At 50.2% G+C, this 12141-nt stretch overlaps 1 protein-coding gene across 1 annotated transcript in view; it reads left to right on the top strand.

Moving 5' to 3' along the window:
• Positions 1 to 12141, top strand: part of LOC139262701 (1-phosphatidylinositol 4,5-bisphosphate phosphodiesterase beta-2-like) — a 398767-nt gene that overhangs the window by 194781 nt on the left and 191845 nt on the right. The window contains exons 26-28 of the mRNA XM_070877853.1: positions 4638 to 4836; positions 5666 to 5855; positions 8145 to 8221. Coding sequence (XP_070733954.1) covers positions 4638 to 4836; positions 5666 to 5855; positions 8145 to 8221 — 466 coding nt within the window. The remainder of the gene's footprint in view (positions 1 to 4637; positions 4837 to 5665; positions 5856 to 8144; positions 8222 to 12141) is intronic.

Below are 12141 nucleotides of genomic sequence, written 5' to 3'. Positions count from 1 at the left end.
ACGCCCCCTACATTTCAGTCTAAATTGTTGATATATATCACAAAAAGCAAGTGAGCCCGGCGGAACCCCACTGGAAACATCCTTCCGGTCACAAAAACATCCATCAACCATTACCCTTTGCTTCCTGCCACTGAGCCAATTTTGATCCAACTTGCCATGTGGGACCTTGTCAAAAGCCTTGCTAAAATCCATATACAGTAGATCAAACACACTGCCCTCATCGACCCTCCTTGTTTCCTCCTCAAAAAATTCAATCAAGTTAGTCAGATACGACCTTCCCTTAACAAATCCAAGCTGACTGTCCTTGATTAATCTGTGTCTTTCTAAATGAAGATTTATCCTGTCCCTCAGAATTTTTTCCAATAATTTTCTCACCACTGAGGTTAGGCTGACTGGCCTGTAATTACTCGGTTTATCCCTTTCTCCCTTCTTAAACAAAGGTACAACATTAGCAGTCCTCCAGTCCTCTGGAACCACACCTGTAGCCAGAGAGGATTGGAAAATGATGGTCAGAGCCTCTGCTATTTCCTCCCTTGCTTTTTTTAGTTGCGTCACTCTTTTACAGACTCTCTCCTCCAATCGTCCCAGTCAATGCTGACACTCTCCCAGGTCATTCATCGTCAGCCATGTCATGTGGGACTATAGTCACGTGTAAGCCCAGAGCAGGTAGAGGAAGCATCCTCGCTGGGTCTTTACACCAATCCAGAAACTCTAAAAGCCATTTTGTGCTTCTAAGATTAATAAATTAATTGAATTGAGTTTCCCAAATGGCTCTGTCTGATATGACCTGTGTTAGCCAGAAAGAGTAGGGCGCAGAAATTCAGCTCCGTAGTGTCCGTCGTTTTGGTGGGAGGACGAATGCTGTCATCCTGAGCGAGAACAGCAGGGTTGGCCCCCACGGAGCCCTGCCACTCCCCCAGGGCGGAACCTCAGCAATCCTAGTTATCTGCTGGAGTACAGAAAAGGACATAGACAGGCTAAGTGAGTGGGCAAAAATTTGGCAGAAGGAGTATAATGTGGGACAGTATAAGGTTATCCATTTTGGCAGAAAAAAATCAAATGAAGAAAGATTGCAAAGTGCTGCAATACAGCGGTACTTTTGCATGAAACACAAAAGGATAGTATGCAGGTACAGCAAGACTTCAGGAAGGCCAATGGAATCTTGGCTTTTATTGCAAGGGGGATAGAGTATAAAAGCAGGGAAGTCTTGCTACTGCTATACAGGGTATTGGTGAGGCCACACTGGAATACTGCGTGCAGTTTTGGTTTCCATATTTACGAAAGGATATACTTGCTTTGGAGGCATTTCAGAGAAGGTTCACTGGGTTGATTCCGGAGATGATGGGGTTAATTTATGAGGAAAGATTGAGTAGGTCGGGCCTCTACTCATTGGAATTCAGAAGAATGAGAGGTGATCTTATCGAAACGTATAAGATTATGAGGAGGCTTAACAAGGTGGATGCAGAGAGGATGTTTCCACTGATGGGGGAGACTAGAACTAGAGGGCATAATCTTAGAATAAGGGGCCACCCATTTAAAACTGAGATGAGGAGGAATTTCTTCTCTGAGGGTTGTAAATCTGTAGAATTCGCTGCCTCAGAGAGCTATGGAAGCTGGGACATTGAATAAATTTAAGACAGAGATAGATAGTTTCTTAACCGATAGGGGGATAAGCGGTTATGGGAAGCGGACAGGGAAGTGGACCTGAGTCCATGATCAGATCAGCCTTGATATTATTGAATGGCCTACTCCTCCTGCTCCTATTTCTTATGTTCTTAAGACTGCTGGACCACTGTGAGCCCCTTTCCACACTGGTTCACCATGCCGTGATGGCAGTAGTCTGAGCTTGCATTCAGTCGCTGGGTGGTTTGTGTGTCTGCTGCAATGGAAACTGAGACTTTGGCCATCAGAAGCTGCACTGATGGTTGGGCCCACAAGTGTGTTAATGGATCTGCCCTGTCCTTCCACACTGGAAAGGGTGGGCTCTAACATCTTCCCAAAGCCCTGTGCAAGGCTGGAGCTGGACTCCTTCCTGCTCCTTGACATTTCATTCAGGCTTTCTGGCAGACTTGCCATTTTATTGTGCATACCCATCAACGTTCTTCTGTAGGCCGCCCTAATCAATGTCTTTATATGAGTCCTGTGCAGCAGAACTCAAGTGCGACCTCGCCCTCTGGGGTGCTGGCACCTGAGCTCCCCTTGCCCCTTGCCCTGGCGGCAGGAACTCGTGCCCGCTTTCTCACGCGCACAGATCCCGTGTCTAACCACTCCTCCAGAGTACGGGGCGTGTCGGTGTCTGCGCTGGTGGCTGGGAGTGCGAAATCGACTGACGATGTTTCTTCTTCGTCTGGACTCTCCTCTTTCTCATGTTCCTTGACCACTGGCTGGCCAGGCTGCAATTCCTGAGGGGAGGGGCGAAAGCAATGGGTGCATGCTTACACCATGTGCAGATTGTAAATCGGGGAGATTGCGGGATGAGGGGGAATCATCATATCATATCATAGGCAGTCCCTCGAAATCGAGGAAGACTTGCTTCCACTCCAAAAGTGAGTTCTCAGGTGGCTGAACAGTCCAATACGAGACTGTCACAGGTGGGACAGACAGTGGTTGAGGGAAGGGGAGGGTGGGACAGGTTTGCCACACGCTCCTGCTGCTGCCTGTGCTTGGTTTCTGCATGCTCTCGGCGACGAGACTCGAAGTGCTCAGCGCCCTCCCGGATGCACTTCCTCCACTTAGGGTGGTCTTGGGTCAGGGACTCCGAGGTGTCAGTGGGGATGTTGCACTTTATCAGGGAGGCTTGAGGGTGTCCTTGTAACGTTTCCTCTGCCCACCTGGGGCTCACTTGCCGTGAAGGACCTCCGAGTAGAGCGCTTGCTTTGGGAGTCTCGTGTCGGGCATGCAGACAATGTGGCCTGCCTAACAGAGCTAGTCGAGTGCGCAGCCTTGGACAATGTGGACCATTTTCCAAACCTCTGGAGCGTACTATCAGCAAGGGAAGACATCGATGACTAGGTCCAACACTGCCCCCAGCGCACCAGTGCAGCCCTCGCGCGCTGGGTGCAGTGTTGGACCTCGTCATCGATGTCTTTCCTTGCTAATAGTAGGCTCCTGAAGTTTGGTTGAGATGAAAGTGTGATGTGGGAGGGAGGATAACGCACGACGATACCGGCTTCTTGAACTCCTTCTGCCCCACCGCTGGCCACGGGCTCAGCCATGCCCCTGCCAAGAATGGCCAGCACCCTCTGCACCAAAGGAGTGAGTTGATGCAGGCGACCCTGCCCCCATTCCGTTTAAGTGCAGTTATGCGTCAGGTTTTTCTGCAAGAGAGAGGGAAGTGTGTCAGTGATTGTGGTGTAAAGTGCTCAGATGATATGTTTATCACTGTCGTGGTGGCTGGTGTGCAACGGCCACCACATGTTAAAAAAATCCACGCACAGGCATCATCCATCCTTCAGGATGTAGTTCGGGACCTGGAATATTAGGTCCTTCATTGAAACACCTGTGAACTCATCCCTTTTTGGCGTGGAAGCAAGTCATCCTCGTTTCGAGGGACTGCCTATGATGATGATGATGAATAGCTGTAATATGTGGGTGTGACTCTTGCAGTAGTGCTAAGTCTGTGCGGGTGAAGTGAAGCTATGATATGAGGTATGAGTCACGTTTGGTAGAAATTGTTGGTAGGCATTGCTGACATTGACCACATTGGCTATCTGCTCCAACTGCACGCTCATGAAAGAAAGAAAGCAAGACTTGGATTTATATAGCGCCTTTCATGACCACTGGACGTCTCACAGCGCTTTACAGCCAATGAAGTACTTTTGGAGTGTAGTCACTGTTGTAATGTGGGAAATACGGCAACCACTTTGCGCACAGCAAGCTCCTACAAACAGCAATGTGATAATGACCAGATAATCTGTTTTTGTTATGTTGATTGAGGGATAAAGATTGGCCAGGACACCGGGGATAACTCAGCTGCTCTTCAAAATAGTGGCGTGAGATTTTTTACATCCACTTGAGAGAGCAGACAGGGCCTCGGTTTAACATCTCATCCGAAAAAGGGCACCTCCAACAGTGCGGCGCTCCCTCAGCACTGCACTGGCGTGTCAGCCTAGATTTATGTGCTCAAGTCCCTGAAGTGGGACTTGAACCCACAACCTTTTGACTCAGAGGCGAGTGTGTTGTCCACTGAGCCACAGCTGACACTCATGTGTTGCCTGGAGGGCCTCCAGGCTTTCCTGTGGGAAGAGGCACGGTGCTGGAGTTGGCCTCCTGGACCAATCCCTCCAGTGCTGCATCGGAGAATCTTGGCGGCCTTTCTCTGGTTTGCTGAGTCATTACTCACTGTTGCATCTCTGATAGCAACCTTCACTAGCACTTCCACCTATTGCAAGCAGAAGACACCTCCCATGTAAGAGGTGCAGGCTGCCTTTAGGTTGTGCAGGCGAGCTTTAATTGGAGCTAGCCTGGCATGAACTTGGGCGCCCTGCTGAGCAGCGGGCAGCATGAATGGGCGTGGTCCCTTTCGCATGGCGATCTCCAGGAGCGACAGAATTCCTCGGCCTAGGTTACTGCTCCCGATGGAAGCTGATGGGATAATTTGGTCTCTGAGGTCCATTGAAATGATCTTTTTCTTCCAGCGACAGAACCTCTGACTATAGATGAGCTGAAGACTCAGAAGGCCTTTGTCAAAGTGCAGAGGAAGCACGAGAAGGAACTGAAGGAGCTGGAGAGGAAGAGTCAGAAGAAGAAAGATGAACTGACACAGAAATATGCCAGCAGCTTCTCGGAACTACGCAAGAGAAACGCATTTCTTAGCAAAGGGCACAAGAAAAAATGGTAAGCATTCTGCTTGCCCTGTACTCACTCAGGTACAGGGCAAGCAGAGCGCACCGGCACTGGGAGGTACCTCACCGTGAGCAGTACGGAGGTCCCAACTCCCCCAAATTCTCCAACTTACAGAGGCTCCCAGCATTGGCCACTCCAGCATGGACTGACTTACCCTGCACCTCCCCTCCGGTACCACCCCCTCCCCTTTCTGCCCCTTACCCTCCTCCCCCCCCTCCTGCATTCCTGCCCCTCCTCCACCCCCTCCCTCCTCCTGCATCTCCCCCTCTGGTACCACCCTCTCTCCCTCCTGCACCTCCCCCTCCCCCCTCTCCCTCCTGCACCTCCCCTCCTGTACCTTCCCCTCCTGCACCTCCTCCTCCCCCTCCTGTACCTCCCCTCCTGTACCTTCCCCTCCTGCACCTCCCCCTCCCCCTCCTCCCCCTCCCCCTCCTGTACCTCCCCTTTTCCCTCCTGTAACTCCCCTCGAACTCCTTCCTATACATCCTCTCATCCCCTTTATTACCTGTCCCTCCCCCTCCTGTAACTCCCCTCCCACTCCTCCTCTCCCTCCTGTACCTCCTCCCATCCCCTTTATTATCAGTCCCTCCCTCTTCTCTCCCTCCTCCGGTACCAGAATCCATTCTAACTCGGCCGAATGGGGGATTTACTGTTACCCGCTCTAACTCTCTGCTGGTGTATGGGGATTTATCATGGCGGTTTCTGCTGGTAAACGTTGGTGAAGTCTGGTTTAACTATGGTCATGTAAGCGAATTGAAGAGCCGGGCAGCTGATTGGTGCTGACCACTGGTGACTGTTGCCATGTCCATTCCTGTTACAGGAGCATCAGCAATATACACGAAAGTATCGTCAGTGGTGAGTCTGGGAGCCCCACTGACAGGGCAACAAGCAGTGGGACAACAGCTGAGAGAGTGAGTGAGCTCCAGGACAAGCTACAAGCAGATTTAGAGCGATTGCACACAGAACAGTACGAACTCATCAGGAACAGGAAAGAGCAACAAATCACCGAGGTACACTGCCCTGTGCAGGGATAGAATTAAACCATTCTAACACCATGTTGGGGTGTAGGGATTGGAATAACCCATTCTAACACCGTGCTGGGGGAGTAGGAATTGAATTAACCCATTCTAACACCATGCTGGCGGGTGGGGAATTACTGTAGCCCATTCTAACACTGCTTGGTGCTGACTTGGAAATCACAACACCCTTGACAGTTGGGATGATAACCCGTGCTCCCAGCCAAGGCTCCCCTCTCTTGGTCACTCTGCAGTGTTTCCCCACCTCCCATCCCTGCCTTATTTGTGGAGCTTGCCTGATGTCAGGACAGGACTGATTTGCCATACACATATGCCTTAAGGGGTTGCCTATATCCTGGGTGTATGTTCTCCATCACCTTTCCATAGGTTGAAGATTTTCCCTGTGGGTTGGAGTACGGCCATCTACAGTAGGTGCAGGCACTGCGTTACCATGAAAAGAAGGTGATTGCAGGGGAGGGGTATGATATGACTCTTCCTCTCCTTCCCAAACCTCAGCCTGTCCTTGTCCTTTTTTGGGTACATAAGAACATAAGAATTAGGAGCAGGATTAAGGAGAATTAGGAACCATTCAATAAGATCAGCCATGATTCTGCCCCTCGAGCCTGCTCCGCCATTCAATAAGATCATGGCTGATCTTCTACCTCAACTCCACTTTCCTGCACTATCCCCATATCCCTTGATTCCCTTAATATCCAAAACCCCTCCTTGGGTAGAGGTACCCAATCTATATTAATGACTTGGATGAAGGGACCGAGTGTAATGTAACCAAGTTTGCTGATGATACAAAGATGGGTGGGAAAGCAAATTGTGAGGAAGACACAAAAAAATCTGCAAAGGGATATAGGCAGGCTAAGTGAGTGGGCAAATATTTGGCAGATGGAATATAATGTGGGAATATGTGAGGTTATCCACTTTGGCAGAAAAAATAGAAAAGCAAATTATAATTTAAATGAAGAAAAATTACAAAGTGCTGCAGTACAGAGGGACCTGGAGTCCTTGTGCATGAAACACAAAAAGTTAGTATGCAGGTACAGCAAGTAATCAGGAAGGCAAATGGAATGTTGGCCTTTATTGCAAGGGGGATAGAGTATAAAAGCAGAGAAGTCCTGCTACAACTGTACAGGGTATTGGTGAGGCCACATCTGGAGTACTGCATACAGTTTTGGTCTCCGTATTTAAGGAGGGATATACTTGCATTGGACGCTGTTCAGAGAAGGTTTATGAGATTGATTCCTGAGATGAGGGGATTGATTTATGAACGTAGATTGAGTAGGTTGGGCCTATACTCATCAGAACAATGAGAGGTGATCTTATCGAAAAATATAAGATAATGAGGGGGCTCGACAAGGTGGATGCAGAGAGAATATTTCTACTCATAGGGGAAACTAAAACTAGGGGACATAGTCCTAGAATAAGGGGCTGCCCATTTAAAACTGAGATGAGGAGGAATTTCTTCTCTGAGGGTTGTAAATCTGTGGAATTCTCTGCTCCAGATAGCTGTGGAGGCTGGGTTATTGAATATATTTAAGGCAGAGATGGACAGATTTTTGAGCGATAAGGGAGTAAAGGGTTATGGGGAACAGGCGGGGAAGTGGAGCTGAGTCCATGATCAAATCAGCCATGATCTTATTGAATGGTGGAGCAGGTTCGAGGGATTAAATGGCCAACTCCAGCTCCTATTTCTTATGTTTTTATGTTCTTATTACCCAAGAATCAGGCTGTAACATGCGCCCTCATTATAAGCCTTTCAGATCTATTCCCATGGCTCACTTCCAGGAGCTAAGCCTCATCACACAGGCCTAGGCCTGGGGTGTGAGCGGGTTATGGAGTTTCCGACATACAGGAGCCTGGGTGGACGCAGCACATGAAGGGAATTCAGTGCTTAGGGGGCAGGGGCGGAGAGCCGGATGGGAGGGGGGAGTTGGTAGATCCCCTTTATTCCAAATCAGCTGCCAAGACCCCTGAGTAGCCCAAGGATGGGCACTCGGGTGCTGTGCCTCAACCCAGTGTTCGATAGCATCAACTGAACCCCAGCCCTGAGAGGAACAGGGTGAGAGACCAAGAGAAGAGAGTTCAGTCGCTGGTATCTCCAGTGTCTCGGGGCAGGGCCACTCCCTGATATATCAATTCCTCACCCCGTGGTCACTCACTGTACTGACCACTGTGTACAGACGATGATGGGCTGTTGTAGGAGCCACACCCTATTCCACCATTGACAGGTTGTGGACAATCGAACCGACGGTTTTATCTTTCAACCTGCAGCAAGTGGCCAAACTGGTGGAGATCGCAAAAGAAAAACAAACAGCTGCACTGAAGAGTTTAAAGGAGTTCGCAGAAAGGTGAGCAATGATCGAGCAAAACTGGGCCCAGGTCCCGCAGAAAGGTGAGGGCTTCCCAGCAGGTAATGGACCCATATCCATGCAGAAAGGTGAGGGAATGCCCAGCAGGTAATGGACCCAGGTCCAGCAGAAAGGTGAGGGTATACCCAGCAGGTAATGGACCCATATCCATGCAGAAAGGTGAGGGTTTCTCAGCAGGTAATGGACCCATATCCATGCAGAAAGGTGAGGGTTTCCCAGCAGGTAATGGACCCATATCCATGCAGAAAGGTGAGGGAATACCCAACAGGTAATGGACCCAGGTCCAGCAGAAAGGTGAGGGTTTCCCAGCAGGTAATGGACCCATATCCATGCAGAAAGGTGCGGGAATGCCCAACAGGTAATGGACCCAGGTCCAGCAGAAAGGTGAGGGTTTCCCAGCAAGAAATAGATCCAGGTTCAGCAGAAAGGTGAAGCACCAACCCTTGTACATGACCTTCTTTGACCTCACATAGGCCTTCGATACTGTTAACCATGAGGGACAATGGAGCGTCCTCCTCAAATTCGGCTGCCCTGAAAAGTTTGTCAACATCCTCCACCTGCTCCATGACGACATGCAAGCCGTGATCCTGACCAACGGATTCACCACAAACCCATTCCACGTTCGGACCGGGGTCAAGCAAGGCTGTGTCATCGCACCAACACTCTTCTCGATCTTCCTTGCTGCAATGCTCCACCTCACCCTCAGCAAGCTCCCCACTGGAGTGGAGCTAAATTACAGGACAAATGGGAATCTGTTCAACCTCCGCTGCCTCCAGGCCAGATCCAAGGTCATCCCATCCTCAGTCATCAAACCACAGTACGCAGATGATGCTTGCGCCTGCGCACAGAGGCTGAACTCCAAGCCATCGTCAACACCTTCACCGAGGCGTACGAAAGCATGGGCCTTGCACTAAACATCCGTAAGACAAAGGCCCTCTACCAACCTGATCCCACCACGCAGCACTGCCCCCCCCCCCGGTTATCAAGATCCACGACGAGGCCTTGGACAATGTGGACCATTTTCCATACCTCGGGAGCCTACTGTCAATAAGGGCGGACATCGATGCCAAGGTCCAACACCGCCTTCAGTGTGCCAGTGCAGCCTTCGGTCGCCTGAGGAAGAGAGTGTTTGAAGACCAGGACCTCAAACCCGGCACCAAGCTCATGGTCTACAGGGCTGTAGTGATACCCGTCCTCCTATACAGCTCAGAGACATAGACCATGTACAACAGGCACCTCAAAACGCTGGAGAAGTACCACCAGCGCTGCCTCCGTAATATCCTGCAAACCCATTGGCAGGATAGGCGCACCAACGTCAGTGTTCTCGCGCAGGCCAACATCCCCAGCATCGAAGCACTGACCACACTCGACCAGCTCTACTGGGCGGGCCACATCGTCCGCATGCCTGACACGAGACTCCCAAAGCAAGCGCTCTACTTACATAGAAACATAGAAAATAGGTGCAGGAGTAGGCCATTCGGCCCTTCTAGCCTGCACCGCCATTCAATGAGTTCATGGCTGAACATTCAACTTCAGTACCCCATTCCTGCTTTCTCGCCATACCCCTTGATCCCCCTAGTAGTAAGGACCTCATCTAACTCCTTTTGAGCTCCGACACGGCAAGCGAGCCCCAGGTGCGCAGAGGAAACATTTCAAGGACACCCTCAAAGCCTCCTTGATAAAGTGCAACATCCCCACTGGCACCTGGGAATCCCTGGCCCAAGACCGCCCTAAGTGGAGGAAAAGTATCCGGGAAGGCGCTGACAGAATAAGGGGCCGCCCATTTAAAACAGAAATGAGGGAGAATTTCTTCTCTCAGAGGGTTGTAAATCTATGGAATTCTCTGCCCCAGAGAGCTGTGAAGGTTGGGTCATTGAATATATTTAAGGCGGAGATAGACAGATTTTTTAATGATCAGGGAATCAAGGGTTATGGGGAGTGGGCAGGGAAGTGGAGCTGAGTCCATGATCGGATCAACCATGATCTTATTGAATGGCGGAGGGGCCATATGGCCTACTCCTGTTCCTATTTCTTATGTTCTTATGAACACCTCGAGTTTCTTCGCTGAGAGCAAGCTGAAGCCAAGCATCGACAGCGGAAGGAGCATCTGGCATCCCAACCTCCCGTTCCATCAACCACTGTCTGTCCCACCTGTGACGGAGACTGTAATTCCCGCATTGGACTCTTCAGTCACCTGAGAACTCACTTTTAGTGTGGAAGCAAGTCTTCCTCGACACAGAAGGACTGCCTATGATGATGATGAAGGAATACCCAGTAGGAAATGGACCCAGGACCAGCAGAAAAGTAAGGGGATACCCAGCAAGTAATGGACCTAGCAATGTATGGCCAGATATGGATTAGCTGGGAGTCTGTGGGGTGACTGTGCCATCACACGGCAGCATTTTGTTCAGTGGCAGAGGTTGTACTTGGGATAAAATATTAGGGAAACACTTCCTGATTTCACCCCTGAACAGCCTATCTCTAATTTTAAGGTTATGCCCCCTTGTTCCGGATTCCCCATTCTACCCTATCAAACCATTGTAACATGTTAAATACCTCGATTAGATCACCCCTCAACCTTCTAAACTCAAGGGGATACAAGCCTACATTTGGTCCCTGGTCCACCAAAATCACCTGGATTCACAATCTGAATGCAAGGATGTTTAATGGCACCAAGGCGGCAGCACTGTGGACTTGTAATCATTTATTGATAGTTTTGCAATTATTTTTTATTTTCAGTACAAGAAATTAAGGGACCGAAATGACCCTTTTTTTAAGAGCCATTACTGCCTCATGGAGGCGGCAACGGTGCAGAAAGCACTCACCGTTCGGTCGGCGTGGAGGGGCGACAGTTTGTAAATTGCCCTCCTTTATTTTTGGAGCGGTGTACGGGACCGCCCCGGCCGTCTTCCCGTCGGCCCCTTACTGCCCCGCGAGGGAAATTGCCTCGTGGGAGCGCAGTCGCTGACAGCTTTCATCGGCCAGTGGCTGGGCGGCGCGTCCGACCTTAAAGGGGAAGGCGCACTGCCGCGGCCGCCATTTTGTTTTAATTGTCAGCCGACTCTGCAGTCGGCCCGATAATGGTGGCCACAGGACGGCCGGGCCGCCAACAGGCAACCCGGCACCCCCTCTTGGGTACAGGGCCGCTGGCCTGGCCGAAGTGGCTGCAGAGTTCGCAGCGGCCCTTCTCTTTAACTGAAGGGGAGGGAGGTTGTGACGCGTCAGTGCGGCACCGATGACTTGGAGCGGCGACTGACCTGACCCAACAGCACTTCCGTCTCGCAGCCCCCCGGAACACCACACCGACACACAAAAATTAAAGAGCTGAATATCGCTCTACTGTGGGGTAAGCCGAGATGAGGAGAACTTTTTCACCCAGAGTGTGTTGAACCTGTGGAATTCTCTACCACAGAAAGTTATTGAGTCCAGTTCGTTGGACATATTCAAAAGGGAGTTAGATGTGGCCCTTACGGCTAAAGGGATCAAAGGGGTATGGAGAGAAGGCAGGAACGGGGTACTGAGGTTGAATGATCAGCCATGTTCAGATGGAATGGTGGTGCAGGCTCAAAGGGCCGAATGGCCTACTCCTGCACCTATTTTCGATGTTTCTATGTTTACTCTCCGCCCCATAGATTTGGCCTCTAAATGTTTTTGATGGTGAAAAGAGAAATAGCTGCTAGAAGCAATGGCTGGAAATAATAACAAACAAACATACGCCTCATTTTAATGGAGAGTGTTAGGCCCTTTAACTTTATCCTGCCTTCGAGGCGGTGCATTGAAGATTCACTAGATTAAATCCTGGGATGGGAGGGTTGTCCTCTGAAGAGATTGAGTAGATCGGGCCCATACAGTCTGGAGTTTAGAAGAATGGGAGGTGATCTCATTGAAATATATAGGAT

The sequence above is a fragment of the Pristiophorus japonicus genome, chromosome 4 (genome assembly GCF_044704955.1).
Source record: "Pristiophorus japonicus isolate sPriJap1 chromosome 4, sPriJap1.hap1, whole genome shotgun sequence".
Lineage (NCBI taxonomy): Eukaryota > Metazoa > Chordata > Chondrichthyes > Pristiophoridae > Pristiophorus > Pristiophorus japonicus.
The sequence above is the reverse complement of the archived record's forward strand: the minus strand, read 5'-3'. Positions and strand labels throughout refer to the sequence as shown.